Source organism: Cynocephalus volans, chromosome 3 (genome assembly GCF_027409185.1).
Source record: "Cynocephalus volans isolate mCynVol1 chromosome 3, mCynVol1.pri, whole genome shotgun sequence".
Classification (NCBI taxonomy): domain Eukaryota; kingdom Metazoa; phylum Chordata; class Mammalia; order Dermoptera; family Cynocephalidae; genus Cynocephalus; species Cynocephalus volans.
The window spans coordinates 123,456,801-123,476,816 of NC_084462.1; the positions used below are offsets into that span (position 1 = coordinate 123,456,801).

The following is a 20,016-nucleotide window of genomic DNA, read 5'->3' on the forward strand; positions in this document are numbered from 1 at the left end:
GTTATGTGTGGAAGATTACAAATTAGAGCTTCATCATTATTTTGAAATAGTTGTACTGAAAAAATCCAGTTCAATTTGAAATTAATTCACCTTACAAAAAAAATCACATTACACTTACCAAAGAAAGGAAGAGCATAAATTTTGGAACAGTTATAAAAAAAGTCAAAAATTATAATATTGTGGGTGTTTCACTGTGGCAGTATTAAAATTTTGAAGAGGTTATCAATTAAAACATTTGACAAGATTTTATTTGAAAGTTCTATACAAACTCAATATTTTTGCCCAAATCCTGTTTTATTTTTTTCACCAATTATATGTAATGATTTTCTTTGCTCCAGTTCCTTCTAGTTTATACCAGTATGCTATACAATATTTTCTACAAAAAAGGACATGAAAAAGGTTGGGAAGCACTGTAGACAATGTGATGTGGTCCCTGGTATTATTCACACCTGCTTGTGCATTACTCCATTAGCACTTTTATGTTACTGATTTTTTATAAAGAGCCAGTCTGATTCCAAGCAAAATTAGTTTCTGTATCTTTGTGTTCAACTGTAAGCATATTGTCCCTCCCAAGCCTCATCTCACCAACTCCCCAACCCCTTTATTCCTAGGGTGGTGGGGGAAATGGAAAAGTAATTTTAGATGTGTAAATTTCATACTTTAGTAAGGTATGTTTTGAAAATATTTAATACCTTTGTTTAAAGATGCTCTTGTATGTCTATGAGCTGGTAGGTTAACAACAGTTGAAAATTTCAATGAAAATTCAGAGTTGTAGATAACCAAGTACAATCAAATCCCTCATTTCACGTATGAGGAAACTGAAGCTCAAAGAGAAATTCGTGCTCAAGCAGCATTAGAACCAGAGCTTCGACTAGAAAACAGATGTCAAGTCTCCCAGTTCAGTGCTTTACTACCTCAATCTTCACTCACATGTGATTCATATTTATTAACTCTTTCCTTTTAATACATTTTGGATACATTTTAAATACATATTTAAAACATGGTGATTCATTCAAAGAAAGTTAGATGCATCCAGAAAATAAGGAAGTGGTAGGCATAAGGACAATTCTTTGTGAACACCAGATTATTCCAAGATGAGGCAATCCCCACAAGTCAGTGTCTGGAATGATTAAGGAAGGAAAGATGGAATAAGGAAAAGAAGCCATTTTCTTCCCCATAAACGAGAGCTGTTTGTCTCAACAACCAAGAATGGAGATTACAACATTAGACTAAAGCAATATAGGGGTTTAAGAATTATTTAATACTGGCATAGGCATATCTAAGAATTTTTGCATCTGGCACAGGAATTTTTAAAGAAGCGCCTATAGCCTATACATTTTTACCATATTAGTAATGTATTTTAAGTGCATAACACACTGAGATTTGTGCTAACCAGGGTAGCGTTTGCTTTTAAGCTTGCATTTTGTAAAAGTGAATTTTTTTAAAAAATTAAAACCCTCCAAACTATTCAGCCTAAGACTTTTTATGTTATATTCCCAAATTTAAGCTCTGCTGCACCACAATACAATAGGAGTTAACATATGATTATACACAATATATGGATTATTGCAGTTTATTTAACACTAAAAGTTTCATGCTTCATATACAATAAAATATATTACAATGATCACTTTTTAATGCTTTATTCATTGGTTAAAAGAATATACATTTAACATAAACCATACAACATCAGTCATCAGGTCAAACATTCAGCTGGTTTCCTTACAGTTTCTGTCAGGAGTTATTTTATCTGATCACACTTATAAGATAAAATCTCACCACATCTGGCATTTACACATACTGTGCCAGTGGATTCACACTACTGATGTACATATAAAATCCGCATGGTATGTGCTCACTGGAGACAAAACAGTGCACACCTGTCAAAAGGTCATTTTAATATAAGATGGTAAAACCATTTGTAAAACACATATAAACTTTTTCCATAAATAGAATCATATCTGGACATCTGTTGCATAAATTGTGTTTCCAAAGCTTACAATAGAGCAGCCAGGTCTCAGCACTGCTGGGCACCCATGTTGGCTACTTACTTTATTATTGCAGACTGTCCTTTAACATTAAATGCACAACATTCGTACCACTTAAAACTGGGGTCAGGTGGAAGTCTCACAGAGACCACGTCTGTACCGCGGTTGCCCTGAAACAGTTAAATCGGCTTTTAAAGCCTCTCAGATATAACAAGGTTTTAAAACATACTTCATGGAATGTTCTTCATGTATCATAGCAGCTCATACCTGTGATAGAACAAGCTTTCAGTTTTTCCTTTCTTTCCTTTACATTCACTATTCACAGTGAAACAGGTGCATGTTTTTTTTTCTTTTTTTTTTCTTTTGTTTTTTCAGAGTTCTGAGGTTGCTGACTGAGCCACAGCACAGCTGTGTACCACAGGTCGAAATTCGACCTTAAATATTACAATCTAGCAGTATCTGGCTGGCCAGAGCGGGCCGGCCCCTGCCAGCATGTGGGCACTTCTTCATTTAAGTCTATTCTTTGGCAGCTGACATGCGTGCTGACAGAGAAAAATCCAGTGACTTGTTGCTAGGGATTTCACGACCAATGTTTGTTTGCAAACATGTGTGTTTACAACTCTGTATTTCGATTTTCTTTATGAGGTTTGACCCTGGAATACAATTTCTTTCTTCCTCCACTATCTGAAATCTGGGTTAAAAAGCTAACTTGAATGTATAATGTAACTGATGAATAAAATTATGTCAGATATAGTTAAAAAAAATCCAACGATTTGAGTATTCATGTTTATGTAAATGTATGTTTTTAAGGATTAAGCAATGTTCTAACCTAGTACTATACAAAATTCAGAATGGTAATTGGTGATATTAACTTATGTATGTAATGAAAGTTAAAGTCTTGGTTTTTCTGTTAAAGGTAACTCATTTGAGATCAGATTATGCTCTTTTCTTCCATTTCAAGTCAAAATTAATGAAATGCTACCAGAATGCATGGGTATAGTGCAGTGCATACAAATCCACCAGTCTATGGATATATATCTATATATTGTATAAAAATATTTTGGCTCCTGAGCTCTGAACTCTGATACACAAAGAATAAAAATATCAAAAAGGCAGAGTAACTCAATGAAAAATAAAGTTAGCCAGCAACCTCAGACAATCCTCAGTTGTATATCCTTAGGGTTTGGTAACAAGTCTATTAACTGTGAAAGCCCTATACATTGTCACTTTGAACTTCTAAACCAATACCCGACTACGTTCTTTGATCAAGAAGTAGAATATACAAATATAATTCTATAAAGCTAATACTGATTAAACACACACAAAAGGATTAATTCACACTACTGAAAAAAAAACCGTAATAAGACCCTACTTGCATATGTAACCACAGGAATTGTACATTAAAAAAAAGCTAAATGTCTTCACTGAAGCTTTGCATCTCTCTATAAAAATGACGATTTGGTTCAGTGAAGACACTGAGTGATTCGATGTCCATGACTGCATGCCAAGTTTGACCGAGGCCCAGGGATACCTGCTCAATAAGGTTATGCACTGGATCTACATCCTGGTCAGCCAGTTCACCTTGGTCAAAATCAATGCTTTCTTCAGTGACTTCAAGCACTTTTAGATCAGAGCCACGAAGACGAGCAATGGCGATGAGATTGTGTGCCCACACTGTGTAACCTTAAAATTAAGCAAAAGACAAAGACAACACCATTATTTCCTTGCATTTTACTTTCTTTGATAAGTTAGCCTTTTCCTCATTCAATGCTTCCTAAGAAGCTTCAAATTTGTATCTCACTTACCACTTTCACGTTTTTCCTTGTTTAGCCCAGGAACAAAAAAAAGGTTGGAAGTTTGATACTGTCTTCAAGAACACCACTGTGAGTGGTGAATTGGCAGATCTAATCCTATTCCAATATCATTTCACTCAGTAAAACAGAAGACATTTAAAGTTTAAAGGAGGACTTCCAGTCAAGATTGCGGAATAGACGGTCCCCAGTGTCACTCTCTCCCACAAATCAACCAATGTACAACTATAAAAAAGCAACAACAGCCAAGCTGGGGCCACTAGAGCTGAGGGGAAGAGGAGGAGAGACCTACAGAGTGCATGAAGGTGGGAGAAGCCATGATGAGAGAAAGAAAAAACCGCTCCGAACATTTCATGCTGTGGCCACTTTAAGGCTGGAGCTGCTGAGCGCATGGAGCAGGAGTTGGAAAAGGTGCAGCTTTGCCCTTCAGATGAAGTTGCTTGGAGGCAGCAGGGGAGAAGAGGGCCTTGGTGGCCCCCAGGCCAGCAAGACCACTAACAGGGTTCCTGTGGACTCATACAGGAGTGATAGAGCTACTCAGAGGTCGGTGAGTCATCGCAAGGGACCGGTACATGGTCCATCCCATGGGAAGTGTTTGCAGCACAGGCGGTGGGGGAGGAGATGGGCCCACCAGGGGAACACTGTGGCACAGCAAGGACAGCTGACCGGCACCCCAATCAGTGAGGGACCACCCAGATGAGACTGGTCAGGAATATAGAATTGCATGGGGTGCAGTTTGATGAAAAGACTCAGGCCCAGATCAGAGTTTCTACACAACCCAGGTTCACCGTGCCTCTGGAGAGCCCGGAGTACCTATAAAGTCAACCATTAAAACTGGAGCTGCACAAAAAGCCTTCCCTAGGGAATCAGCAGCAAAGCAGCAATTTAGCTCAACCACACAGCTCAAGTACTGGTCCCCACAGGAAGTTCCCCCATTTTAGAAGTAAGTAAAGGACAAAAAATTAGTTCTGGCCCAGGCACACCGCCAGTGTCTCGGGGCCTGCCTGGGGACCTGAGGCATGGAGCCAGGGACTGGCCCCCCCCCACAACCAGGCACACTGCCAGCACCAAGGAGCATGCCAAAACATCATCTCCATGTGGGTGGCCCACCACAGCCACCACAGTAACCATGGCTGCTGCAAAAGTGGCTAGATGCCTCAACCACCGTGCATATGGTCTGCCATCCACTGGAGTGTATTGACACAAGGAGAATCACCAGCAGAGACCAAAGAAAAAAAGAGGATGTCTCTTTCCACAAAGCCCATTCCAGAGTAAGATTCAATAAAAATTAAAAAAAAAAAGTTTAGGGGCCGAGCCCGTGGCGCACTCGGGAGAGTGCTGTGCTGGGAGCGCCGCGATGCTCCCGCCGCGGGTTCGGATCCTATATAGGAATAGCCGGTGCACTCACTGGCTGAGTGCAGGTCACGAAAAAGACAAAAAAAAAAAAAAAAAAAAAAAAAAAGTTTAAAGTATACATCAATAGATGTTATTGCTTTGGACAGTGATATATCTATGGAATTAATTTTTAATTCATATATATGTATCCATTAACAACACATAATAAACTGGTATTTTTCATTTGTGAAAAATCATCTCCCATGATGCTTCACAGTCCAAGTTATGAAGTGACACTTTAAAGATAAATTGTTATTGCCAATATCAAATACGTAAAGTACAAAACAGTCATGGGCATATGAAAAAATGCTCAACATCACTCAGCATCCGGGAAATGCAAATCAAAACTACACTGAGATACCATATCACCCCAGTTAGGATGGCTCTGAATGATAAATGCTGGCGAGGTTGCGGAGAAAAAGGAACTCTCATACATTGTTGGTGGGACTGCAAAATGGTGCAGCCTCTATGGAAAATGGTATGGAGGTTCCTCAAACAATTGCAGATAGATCTACCATATGACCCAGCTATCCCACTGTTGGGAATATACCCAGAAGAATGGAAATCATCAAGTCGAAGGTATACCTGTTCCCCAATGTTCATCGCAGCACTCTTTACAATAGCCAAGAGTTGGAACCAGCCCAAATGTCCATCATCGGATGAGTAGATACGGAAAATATGGTATAGCTACACAATGGAATACTACTCAGCTATAAAAACGAATGAAATACTGCCATTTGCAACAACATGGATGGACCTTGAGAGAATTATATTAAGTGAAACAAGTCAGGCACAGAAAGAGAAATACCACATGTTCTCACTTATTGGTGGGAGCTAAAAATAAATAAATAATTCACACACAAATAAAAACCGGGGGGCAGGGGGGGAAGAAGACATAACAACTACAGTTCCTTGAAGTTGATACGACAAGCAAACAGAAAGGACACTGTTGGGTGGGAGGGGGGAGAGGGAGGAGGGAGGGAGGTTTCAGTAATGGGCCACAATAATCAACCACATTGTATATTGACAAAATAAAAAAAAAAAAAAAAAAAACACACACAAAAAACAGTCATGGGAATATTTACCAAGTTCAGAATAATTGTTACCCCTGGGAAGAAATAAAGGGGAACGGGGCGGGGGCTTTAACTGTATCTAACATCTTATTCCTTAAAAGAAGAAAAAGACTTTAAGAAGACTGGCTTTAATTAACTTTTAAATAAGCTGACATTTCTTTATTCCCATTTCACTTACTACTTTCAATATTGATCTATTCTTTGCTACTTCCTCTGATGACTGGCCAAATTATAAAGTAAAACTTGAAAAGCAAGACACATACATTCCCACACAAAGTGCAGAACAAAAAAAGTTCCAAAAATAACAAAACAGAGCTAATAAAGAGAGTTTAAGACATTCTTAAAGACTGTTTTGTAACTTTCTTATTGAGTATCAGAAAAGGAAGTAAAAAATGTTCTTTTGTCAGAATAGCAACTCTCTCTCTAAATGAGAATAGTTCACATTAAAATGATAGGCCCCAGTAAGAAATAAGCATATAACTAATCAATGGAACCATCATTTGAAAAATGTCATATATTAATATATTGATACCTAGAATCTAAAAGACGAGCCAATGAGCATGAAAGAAATCATACTTTCTCTTCCTACTATGCTATGTTTTTAAGGGGTCTTGTACTTAGAGGAAATGTATCTACTGCAGGTAGATACGCATATTTTCTTAGCTAAATTAATTTCAAATGCCATTTTTGTGAAATACCACCAATCATGTAGTGGACAAAAAAAGTAACAAGGAAGCCGGAGCAGAAAACTTGGGGTTGAGTATGACTTTCAACTTTCCACTTGTAAGTGCTATATCTTATAAACTTTTAAAAAAAGCATAAAAATCTACATATCAATTTTAAAAATGATTTCTTGATACTATAAAGGCCAGTGCTATCATTTTACTGGAATACAATATTTCTTAGGTGTAATATCAATATCAAATTATAGTAAACAAAATCACCTACCATGAATTGCCAGAAGAGAGAGCTTTGTGCATCTCCACGCTAATAAAACCAGTGGATCTTCATTTCGGTTGTCACTAAGATCTGGAAAACCAGACGTGTCAATCACATCATTCATTAATATAAAATGAGTGAGGAACTTGTCATACTGCCTGGATATAAGATCAACAATAGCCCCTGAAACACAAGTGATATAGCTGTCAAAATGAATCCTCTCTAGAGGTATACTGGGTTTCAGAATCTTTAACATATCTTCACTCTTGATATCAAAAGCCATTATATAGACGCGAAGGCTGGTGCTCTTTCGTGACAGGGCTTTCCAATGCTCATCATTTGGCATGTTGTCCAGAGACTTGTGCATCACGGAAACATTATGGACCAGGAGAGACAGTCGCTGCAAAGGCACATGGTTGCTATCGGTTAAGACTCTTGCCATCTCAGCTGTAAAGTCGCAGAAATCCAAGGCAAGTGAGCGCAGATTCACAAATCGCTCCAGTTCGACTGCAGTAATAAGAGTGCTGTTACCAGGAATATTGTTGTCCAGTAAACTCAGGTGCTCCATGGTGTTGGCAATAGAGTTAGAGAGAGATGACAGTGATGTTGGGGTTACTATTTCCAGCATAAACCCACAGGACAGCCATTTCAGTTGCCTACTATTACTCAGTATTTCTTCAAATAGCTGCTGAATTCTATAAGAAAAACACATGCCACAATGATCCCATTAATATTTAGCTCTAATCATTTAACACTGACTTTTGAAAATAGGAAATGAATGGCATGCAATACAGAGAGCCATTTTCTCTCCTTAGTTAATTAATTTCTATTTAACCCACAATAAATACTGTTAAAATTCACATTAAAATATAATGAGTAAGATGTATTAAAAATACAGATGTATTAAACACATAGAAATATGTTCCTCAGCCAAGGAAAGCATTTACACCCATATGGTAGAAAAGACTGATGACATAAAATTCATGTTATAGCAAAGGCAAGTAGAGAAATAACAATATTATTATTATTATTTTTTGTCTTTTTTGTGACCGGTAAGGGGATCGCGCTCAGCCAGTGAGCACACCGGCCATCCTTATGTAGGATCCGAACTCGCGGCGGGAGTGCTGCTGCGCTCCCAGCGCTGCACTCTCCCGAGTGCGCCACGGGATCGGCCCAAAATAACAATATTAAAATAGCAGTAATTATCCAAAAAGCTCTCTGATTTATCTTACAGATTTATGATGTGTAATGGCATATACTCATCACTATATTTCATCATTAAGATATCTCCAAGACATATGTCCTTTTCAGAAAAAGAATTACTCTTCTTATTGTATTTTATAATTTCTCAGAAAAAACAACAATTATTAATATATCCCTTTTCTAATAACTATGTAACTTACTGTTTAATTTTTTTGCCATCAGGGTCCACCTTGCTGAGGTATGTATTTGACAAAGTTCCTTGTTGTTGTAGAACACTTATGTCTCCAAAAAGACTAAACTTCTGGAGGTTCCTACAAGAAAAGTTATTTAAAATGATTTTCTAAATATTTAATTCATAAAAATAGAAATATTAAAAATAAAAACATGCAAAAGGAGTATCCTAGCAAAGTTTCCCTCTTATAACTCACTTAGAATCCAATTAAGTACTTGGAGATTACTTTATATATACAATTGAAAGCAACATGATACAGGAGAAACGGCAAAAGTGGTAATAAAGACTGGGGTATAGAGAAAGACTGGTTCAAGAACTCAATATTTTAATGACCAAGCAAAAGTCTCTTAGTGTGCCTGAGACTCAATTCTTCATCAATAATTACAATACCTACCTTTTAGAGTTTAGGGAAAAGTCACAAAGTGACATACTAAAAACCTGTTAACATAGTCAATGTGTTAAAATGCTCAAACTTGTGGCACTGCTCTGAAGATATCTTTTCAGTAAGAAATATTCTTTGATTGAAATCTAAAGAGAATCTTCCCAGTTTTATAATCAAACATATAGCTTATGATCAGGGGAGGTAAAAGATTATGCAAAAATCTTTCAGTTTTACAATTTTAGCTACAAAACATGTACTTTTCTAATAGTAAAATTATAAATAAAGTGGAGAAAACTAATAACCGGATAAAGATAAAATTCCTAAGTGCTAATAACAGCAAACTAGAGAGTCCATTTGTAACACAAAACTTAGAGATAACTTTAATAAGAAATGTGTAATTCACAAGAGCTCAAATATCCGAGTCATGGGTATTCCAGAAGGGGAGGAAAATGGAGATTCCATTGAAAACATATTCAACAAAATAGTGGCAGAAAACTTCCCAGGTATAGGAAAAATCACAGATCTTCAGATCCAGGAAGCTCAACGATCTCCAAACGTATTCAACCCAAAAAGGCCTTCTCCAAGACATGTCATAGTCAAATTGGCAAAACTCAGAGACAAAGAGAGAATCTTCAAAGCTGCAAGAGAGAAGCGTCAAATCACCTATAAGGGAGCCCCAATCAGGCTAACATCAGACTTTTCATCACAAACCCTAAAAGCTAGAAAGGAATGGGATGATATTTTCAAAATACTAAAAGACAAAGATTGCCAGCCAAGAATACTCTACCCTGCAAGGCTATCCTTCCAAAATGAAGGGCAAATAGTATATTTCTCAGACAAACAAAAACTGCGGGAGTTCACTACCACACGACCACCCTTACAAGAAATCCTCAAGGGAGTACTGGGTTTGGATCCTGAAAAATAACTACCACTGCCATAAAAACCCAAGAAAAATCAATACCCACCAGTATAATAAAAATGGCATTCATGAAGAGAAAACAAGCAAACAAAAACGCTATCTACAACCTAAGGAACCAACAAACACAGAAACCAAACAGTAAACCAGAAAGCAAAGAACAAAAGACACCTAAGACAACCAAACAACCAATAAAATGCTAGGAATAAATCAATACCTTTCAATAACAACTCTTAATGTAAAAGGCTTAAATTCCCCAATCAAAAGACACAGACTGGCTGACTGGATCAAAAAGGAAGACCCAACTATATGCTGCCTACAAGAGACCCACCTCACCCATAAAGATTCACACAGACTAAGAGTGAAAGGATGGAAAAAGATTTACCATGCAAACAGAAAAGAAAAACGAGCTGGAGTAAGCTATTCTTATATCTGACAAAATAGACTTTAAACTAAAAACCATAAAAAGAGACAATGAGGGACACTACTTAATGATAAAAGGACTGATCCATCAAGAAGACATAACAATCATAAATATGTACGCACCCAATGTTGGAGCAGCCAGATTTATAAAACAAACTCTATTAGACCTAAAGAAGGAAATAGACACTAATACCATAAGAGCAGGGGACCTGAACACCCCACTGTCAATATTAGACAGATCATCTAGGCAAAGAATCAGTAGAGAAACACAAGATCTAAACAAGACTCTAGACCAATTGGAATTGGCAGATATCTACAGAACATTCCACCCAACAACCTCAGAATATTCATTCTTCTCATCAGCACATGGATCATTCTCCAGGATAGATCACATATTAGGTCACAAATCAAGTCTCAATAAATTCAAAAAAATTGGAATTATCCCATGTATCTTCTCAGACCACAATGGATTAAAACTAGAAATTAATAAGAAACGAAACTCTGGAAACTATACAAACACATGGAAATTAAATAGCATTCTACTTAATGACATATGGGTCCAAGAAGAAATCAAGCAGGAAATCAAAAAATTTATTGAAACTAATGAAAACAATGATACATCATACCAAAACCTGTGGGATATTGCAAAAGCAGTATTGAGGGGGAAATTTATTGCATTAAACGCTCACTTCAGAAGAATGGAAAGATGGCAAGTGAACAACCTAACACTTCACCTTAAAGAACTAGAAAAACAAGAACAATCGAAACCTAAAGTTAGCAGACGGAAAGAAATCATTAAGATCAGAGCAGAACTGAATGAAATTGAAACCCCAAAAACAATTCAAAAGATCAACGAATCAAAAAGTTGGTTTTTTGAAAAGATAAATAAAATTGACAAACCATTAGCATGGCTAACAAAAAAAAGAAGAGAGAAGACTCAAATAACAAAAATTAGAAATGAAAAAGGCGATATTACAACTGATTCATCTGAAATACAAGGAATCATTCGAGACTACTATAAACAACTATACGCCAACAAATTTGAAAATCTGGAGGAAATGGATAAATTTCTGGACACACACAAGCTCCCAAAACTGAACCATGAAGACGCAGAAAATTTGAACAGACCAATAACAATAAAGGAGATTGAAGCTGTTATCAGAAGGCTCCCAACAAAGAAAAGTCCAGGACCAGATGGATTCACAGCAGAATTTTACCAAACATTCAGAGAGGAATTGACACTGATTTTTTACAAACTATTCCAAAAGATTGAAACAATTAACAGAGTTAAAAGACAACCAACAGAGTGTGAGAAAATATTTGCAAAATATACATCTGAGAAAGGATTAATATCCAGAATATATAAGGAACTCAAACAACTTTACAAGAAGAAAACAAGCAACCCAATTAAAAAATGGGCAAAAGAGCTAAGTAGGCATTTCTCTAAGGAAGATATACAAATGGCCAACAGACATATGAAAAATGCTCAACATCACTCAGCATCCGGGAAATGCAAATCAAAACCACATTGAGATACCATCTAACCCCAGTTAGGATGGCTAAAATCCAAAAGACTCTGAACGATAAATGCTGGCGAGGTTGCGGAGAAAAAGGAACTCTCATACATTGTTGGTGGGACTGCAAAATGGTGCAGCCTCTATGGAAAATGGTATGGAGGCTCCTCAAACAATTGCAGATAGATCTACCATACGACCCAGCTATCCCACTGTTGGGAATATACCCAGAGGAATGGAAATCATCAAGTCGAAGGTATACCTGTTCCCCAATGTTCATCGCAGCACTCTTTACAATAGCCAAGAGTTGGAACCAGCCCAAATGTCCATCATCAGATGAGTGGATATGGAAAATGTGGTACATCTACACAATGGAATACTACTCAGCTATAAAAACAAATGAAATACTGCCATTTGCAACAACATGGATGGACCTTGAGAGAATTATATTAAGTGAAACAAGTCAGGCACAGAAAGAGAAACACCACATGTTCTCACTTATTGGTGGGAGCTAAAAGTTAATATATAAATTCACACACACACACACACACACACACACACACACACACACACACACACACACACAACCGGGGGGGGGGAAGAAGATATAACAACCACAATTACTTGAAGTTGATACGACAAGCAAACAGAAAGGACATTGTTGGGGGGGAGGGGAGGAGGGAGAAGGGAGGGAGGTTTTGGTGATGGGGAGCAATAATCAGCCACAATATATATCGACAAAATAAAATTAAAAAAAAAAAAAGAAATTAACGGATTATATTAATATTGAGTCTTATAGTACATTAAACCATAAAGCTGGTTGGTATATGACACTAAATTAACTTTATGCTCCTTAACATTTCCTGTGGTGAAGATGGCACAAATCTTTATGTATGATATATATTTAATAAATATCTGATTGGTGATCCAAAAAAAAAAAAAAAAAAAAGAAGTATCCATGAGTAAGTTGCTTATTGAAATAATTTCTTGGAGGAATATGGTCAGTAGATTTTACTTTCCAAAATAGTCATTTAATTGAACTGATCCAGTGTCTGGTTATGCAGACTTGGGTACTTTTGCTCATTTAGGCAATTCGTTTTGGGAACAATCATTGTTAAGTTATTAATAAGTCCAATATTATTACTATTGTTATTATTTGGTCAATATCACTTTTTCAAAAAGATAATATGCCTCTTTAAAAAGTAATTTAGACTGTTTTTTTCTTTATAAAGACCACAGCGTCAAGCAGTATTATATAAATTTCTGCATGGAGACTGTGTTCTGAAGAAACTACATACTCAAGAAGTATGCCTTCATATTTTCACAATATTGCTGCGGAGTCAGATGAACAGATGGTCTGCGTGGCAATGAGACTTCTCAGAGTATATATTATAGTCTCCTGTGTTCTCTATACTCAAGAGCTCAATTAGTGTGTATGTTTAATTTCCTTTTTCAGTAGTGAACTGTATTCATTTACTTGCCTAAACTGTAGTTATTTTAGATAAAATAACCTATAATATCAAAAAAAAAGAAATGTGTAATTCACAAAAATGATAAAAGAAGATTTAAATAAATAAAAAATATCATTTCTTGATAGTATGTCACATTTTCCCAAATTAGTAACCTTAATTTCACCGAAAAGCCCCATGATGCTAAAATTCAACTTGAGAGATAATCATTAACTCATTTATTCATTCCACCAAATATTCCCCGAGGGCACCCACTCCTGTCCTACTAAGAGCCAGGTGCTGTGCTATACATGAGACATAATAGTGATCCAGTGCTGTGAAGGAGAAGTACACTGGTGCTACATTTCATGGGGATATTTGATACTGTGTAAGTCAGAGAAGGCTTCCCTGAATAAACTGATTAAAATCTTAAGGATAAGTGGGAGTTAACCAGGAGAAATAAGGTGGGAAGAGAGTATTACAGGGAAAAGAAAAAGTATTTGCAAAGTGTGAAGGGACCAAAGTGAGCTGAAAGGAATCCAGAGTGACTGGAGTACAGAGTGAGTGAGTGAACATAAAATGAAATGAAGCTGTAGAGATAGACAGGGTTCTATGTCAGAGAAAAAATTTTAGATTCTGCCTTCACAACAATGAGCTGCCCCAAAATGGTTTTAAAAGCAGAGAATAACATGATTAAATTTGTGTCTGGAAAATATACTGTAGCACTAGAATAGCCTGCAAAGAGGGCAGAGTGAAAGTGGGGAGATTAGTTAAGGGAGTATTTTAGTAATAGAGATGAGAGATAATAGTAGCTTGAATTGGGTTTTTGGTGGTAGAGGTGGAGAGAATCAACAGCCTCAAACTATATTTAGGAACTAAAATGGACAGGAATGTGTGCTGGATTAGCTACAGAGGATGAGGGAGAGAGTAATCAAGGATAATTCCTAAATTATCCGGTTTGTGAAACTGCATAGATGGTAGAGCTTTTCATTGGGACAGGAATTACAAGAAATCAATCAAAAATGAATCAGGGAAGTTTGTAAGGCCGGGGGTGGGGTGGTGGTGGGGGGGGCGGGAGGGGAGGGGAGGGGAGGTGGTGGGGTAGATTATAACCTCTGTTTTACACATGTTGAGTTTGAGGTGCCTTTAAGATAGTCAAGACTTCCTAAGCTTAGAAATAACAGAATAAATCAGTAAGGAAGAGATAAATTTTGGACTATATAAAAAGGAAAAACTTGATATTCAACAGCATATCTCACTAAAGAGGGCAAACCAACATAGTGAGAAAAACATGTGTAACAAATGCTATGGTTATGTTTTATATATAAAAGAACTCTGCATAAATCAAGAAGAAAAAATTAAAAATCCAACTGGTAAATGGAAATAAGTTATAAAACAGCCAATGCAGAGCAAATCAGGGAAAACATTAGAGGGATTACTAATGGAAATAATCTAATTTTCTTCTTGACCTTTAAAGATTTTTAAATTAGTCACTCCAGTAAATTGAATCAACTTTCCATGTGATGACTAGAAAAACTGTATTCGTAAAAACATTTCAAAGGAAGACATCAAACTTAAAAAATCCCCCAAAACCCAAAACGAGTTTTTCCATCTAAGAAAAAAAGGGATATAAAACTATTCTTGAGAGGATAGCTACCATATCAGACTACAAAGGACACATTACTATAATATTTAACTATGTTAGCTTTAAAGTATTTTCCCTTTTATCCTTTCTTTAAAGTTGCCACCACATCCATAAATTATAAAGAAGTTTTAAAAAAAGAAAAATAAAACATTTAAAGACTTCTAAAAGAATTTGTTTTGGGGAAACTATGAGTTTTTATATAAAGTACAAACAAGATATCACATTCAATTTCTAATAACATTCAGAAGGAAGAGTTAGACAATCTCAATATTTTTCTCCCTTCAACCCAACTTCCATTAATTACTTTTTTATACCTATAACACTGTCCTGTGATATTAAACCACATATGTAAGAGACTTTTATTTCTTCCACAAAGGATTAAACTAACAGTCATGAGAACTGTCCTACCATGGTAAACAACTAAAGAACTGGACAAAACAAACAAAACAACTGTTTGACCAGTTAGCAGTATAGGACTGTGACCTCTAAAAGATGGGAAAAAAATGAGAAAAATGAGGTATGCACTATTATTGCCTCAGATTATGGCCTGGAGAGAGTTTCCTGGTTACAACACAGGGTGAGGGAACCCAAACATAGCCCAGTGTTCTCCCTGAGTTGAGGAGACACAGATTTGCGGGAATTTGCAGCTTAGAATTTGCAGGGCAGAGCACCAGAGACAAGGGAACTGTAGAGAGAACTCTACAGATTTGCAAAGACCTGATATTTGGTTAAGAAATGATCTGCACATGTGTGAGATAAAACTGCACAAGGCTGGAGAAAGTGCTATGGGAAATCAGTACAGCATGCACAGTGGTAAGAAGAGTTTATGTTTTCACTAGCCAGAGTTAAGTGATCTTGCAATATAGGGACACTGGGTAGAGTTCTCAGAAAAGTCATGCCTTAGTAGTGGAGATTTATTAGCCTTAGGTGCTTAATTAGTTAGCCAAGATGTGCTTAGTATATGCTTTAACACAGCTTAAAAGCAGGTTGAGGAGGTCAAACTGATTTCACATAAATTGTGTGTCAGATCAACATCCAATACTCTTTAAAGAGATACAAAAAACAAAACTAAACAAACAAAACAGGACCCAACAATGTAAAGTGAACAATGTCTGGCATACAATAAAAAATTACCAGACATGAAGAAAAAGGAAAAATGACTCCCAAATAGGAGAAAAATGAATCAATAGAAGTATACTCAGAATTGGCAGATTAAGGAATTAGACAAGGAACTTAAACCAGCTATTAAAACTAGCCATCAATAAAAAGACATATGGGTTGGAAAGGAAGAAGTAAAATGGTCCTTATTTGACAATTACACGATCATTTACTAAAAAATTCTAAGCAATCTAAAAAAAGTTACTAGAACTATTAGGTGAGTTTAGTAAGGTCATAGTATACAGGGTCAATTGGTCATAGTATACAAAAATCAATTGGATTTGGAATAAACTGAACACAAGTATACATCCTATACATTAAAAACTGTAAGATATAATTGGGAGAAATCAAAGAAGACCTAAATAAGTGGAGAAATATACCATGTTTGTTAATTAGAAGATGAAATATTATTAATATGTCAGTTCTTACCAAACTGACCAACAGACACAACATAATCCCAATCAAAACCCAGCAGGCTGTTTCTAAAATTTATCATAAAAAGTGAATGAACCAGAATAGCCAAAACAATTTTGAAAAGAAGAACAAAGTTGGATTTCTTATGCTGATTTCAAGACTACTTTCACTATCTGATTTCAAGAAAATAAAAAGCCACAGACTGAAGACAGTGGTACTACTGGCTTAAGCACAGACATACAGATCAGTGAAACAGAACAGAGAATCCTGAAATAGACCCAAACATATATGGTCTTTGTATGCACATAATGTTTAAGATATGAGAAATAAAATAAAAATGAGCATTTTTGACAGAGGTGGAAAGTCAATTCCATAGCAAAAGGACCGCTTTTTAACATACGGTTTTGGGACAATTGGATCCTTGTCTTGCACCCTACAGAAAAATTAACCTGAAATAGATCATATTCCTACATAACAGCTAAAACTGTAATACAGCTTAAAAAAAAAAAAAAAAAGGAAAAAATCTTTGTGACCTTGGGTTAGGCAATTTTTTTTTTATTTTCATCTAACAAGACGCCATAACTTTATTAATGACAGAAACAGTACAAATTTCAAACCAAGATATAGTTACTCTTTTGAAACACCAAAAAAGTCCTCATTTTCAGATGGGTACGTTGTTAATTCCATAATAGCATTTACAAAGTCATTACTGTTGTTCTTCAGGGCTCGGACTGCCTTTGCTCTGGACTCATTTGCTAGTGACATGACCAATTCTATGTCCTTAACTTGCACACCTGTTTCATCAACCTTTTCTTCTTCACTCTCCTCTTGTACAGTTGGAGTCTGTGTGTTTTCTTGAATGTTTGAGACAGCTTTACCTTGGACTTTGAATTTTTTAGGAGCTCCTAACTGTGCTTGCTGAGATAAATCCTTGATCTTGGTGTTCCCCCAAACTATGTTAAGTATCTGAAGCTGGGCTCCTGTAGACATTTGGTTTTGTGATGACAGAGAGGATATTCTCAATTTCCAGATAGTTACTCTAGTAACCCTTGTAACCTGTCAAAGACCCAGTTTGGACACAGCCTTCCATGCCTTCTTTGCACTATGACTCTGTTTTGCTTTACTGACAGGTTCTTCAGCAATTTCAGCTGCTGCTGCCAGCTGGGCTTGTTGTGTGGTTGCCTGTGTGGAATCTTGTTCCTCGAGCTCTGGTACTGATTCGTCACTGTCAGATTCTGTTCCAGACCTTGTCTCAGCCTGTGGCTGTGGCAACTCCTACTCTGTAGCAGGAATGGTTTCTGTGGCTTCTCTGGGCATTTTGTGCGGGGAATGCAGAATCAAGATGGCGGCAGAAAGCGAGTAGGAGTGTGTCCCATGTCTGGTGCAGAAGGAAGCTGGCAAATATTTTTTTTAGATAGAACACAAAAAGCATACACCATTAAGGAAAAAAAACTTGTAAGTTGGTCTTCATCAAAATTAAAACTTTTTGCTTTTCAAAAGACAATTAAAAAGGCGAGCTACAGACTATAGAAATTACTCCTAGGGTATACATTTAATTAAAAAAAACCCCTGTATTCAAAAAATGTAAAGAACTCTTACAACTTAATAAGACAAAACAATCCAATAAAAATACAGGCAACAGATTTGAACAGACACTGTCACTGAAAGAAATGTAATTAAAGGCATATGGTTAATACAACTTCTATTATGGCTAACATATTTTGCAGAAAGCCCACACCATTTTTCACCTTTCATTCTGATTATAAACATAACATTATAAACTCTAAGGCTAGTTTTTCACTATATAAAAAAAGTCGTAGTTGAGAATATGTTATCTATAATTGAAAAAAAATCCTACAACCCCGAAAACATCTTGATTATACTGCCAACTATGTTGTAGATAATGGAAAAGTACGCAAAGAAAAACACATACTTTTTCTCCATCTCTTCCATTAACTCAAATACAACCCAAATCTAAAAACTTAAAAAAACAAACAAAAAGCCCCAGGAAGAAGACAACCATGCTTCATGAATGGAGCAAATAAGCTCACCTTTCTTCACCTGTCATGTCATTTCTGACTTTCCACTGACTGTAAGATACATATAATCTCCACTGCTGTCTTTACCTCGGATCTGAAAAAAATGCAGCCTGCCAGCTTTAAGTGATGCAAAAGCACAGGAGGTAGGAATCCTCATTTTCTCATTCTCTTCAGAGAAACAGGAATGGAAAGATACATAAAAAGGGAAAACTGAAATTAACCATGAATTATAGGAGTATCTCCTCTAAACAGAAAATTTTCTCCACTTATTTTCTATAATAGGATCAAAGAATTTAAGATGACTGTGCTGGTTTACTCCATTCTTTTTGTTTTCCCAGTCATTTCAATCTACATCGTATCATTCACATCAAGGTCTGGATATTCCATTTCTTCTCCATCTCCATGGGGCTACTCACCCCACAATGTAGATAGATCACCCAACATTTTCCAAGATACCCATTTCTCTTCTACACTTCTCTAATCTCCTTTTTTCTATTACTTCAATGTACATTTGCTTTAAAAATTCCCTTAATTATAACATTAGAGATTTCTACTTATCAAGGTCCAAGAAAGGTACTCAGAAGCTCATTTAATGTACTTCGGTTTTATTTATATTTGAATATGCACTATTTTATGTACAATATGTGATAAATAAAAGCATTTATCTCCTTGTGATGGGATACAAAGACCTTATGAATTAAAAATAAAAGCAGGAAAATAACCTTTTACCATATGGCTAAAACAAAGGCTTTTAAAAAAAGTGTTGATACTTTTGGCATAATGGTGACTGTATCTCTATTATGGTTATTGGTAACTAAAATTAAAAGTAGGGCTTCATAAAACATTTCCCCAATTTATTAATCTCACAGCTGGTAGCTGGATTTAGTGAATCTAAAACAGAAGTTTTTCGGGGCCGGCCAGTGGCTCACTCGGGAGAGTGTGGTGCTGATAACACCAAGGCCACAGGTTTGGATCCCTATATAGGGATGGCCGGTTCGCTCACTTGGGAGAGTGTGGTGCTGACAACACAAAGTCAAGGGTTAAGATCCCCTTACCGGTCATCTTTAAAAAAAATAAAACAAAACAGAAGTTTTTCTATCTCTACTTCTCTTTTCAATTGTGACTAAAATCTCCGTGCAGTGTCATTGTCCTAGGCACTTAAATTTTATTGACAAGCAGCACTCAATTTCCTCAACTATTCAACAACCTAAAACTCCTTATCATTCACACCATGACTCAGTGCTTCTGTGTGTCCAAATAATCTAAACAGTATTACCCAATGAACTTCAAAATTCCCTACAAATTGTACATGAAATATTTTGTCCATTCATTTTGTTCCCTACATAAAACATTTTTTTTTTTTTTTGTGTGACTGGTAAGGGGATCACAACCCTCAGCATAGTGTTGTCTGCACCACGCTCAGCCAGTGAGCGCAA

The 20,016-nt window shown here is 36.4% G+C and overlaps 1 protein-coding gene and 1 pseudogene across 1 annotated transcript in view; both read right to left on the bottom strand.

Annotated features, from left to right (window-relative positions):
* Positions 1-1,602: 1,602 nt before the first annotated feature.
* Positions 1,603-20,016, bottom strand: part of FBXO33 (F-box protein 33) — a 46,325-nt gene continuing 27,911 nt past the window's right edge. The window contains exons 2-4 of the mRNA XM_063090656.1: positions 8,610-8,720; positions 7,216-7,901; positions 1,603-3,671 (exon numbers count right to left, since the gene is read on the bottom strand). Coding sequence (XP_062946726.1) covers positions 3,400-3,671; positions 7,216-7,901; positions 8,610-8,720 — 1,069 coding nt within the window. The 3' untranslated portion in view covers positions 1,603-3,399. The remainder of the gene's footprint in view (positions 3,672-7,215; positions 7,902-8,609; positions 8,721-20,016) is intronic.
* LOC134371751 (nascent polypeptide-associated complex subunit alpha-like) lies at positions 17,169-17,858 on the bottom strand (annotated as a pseudogene).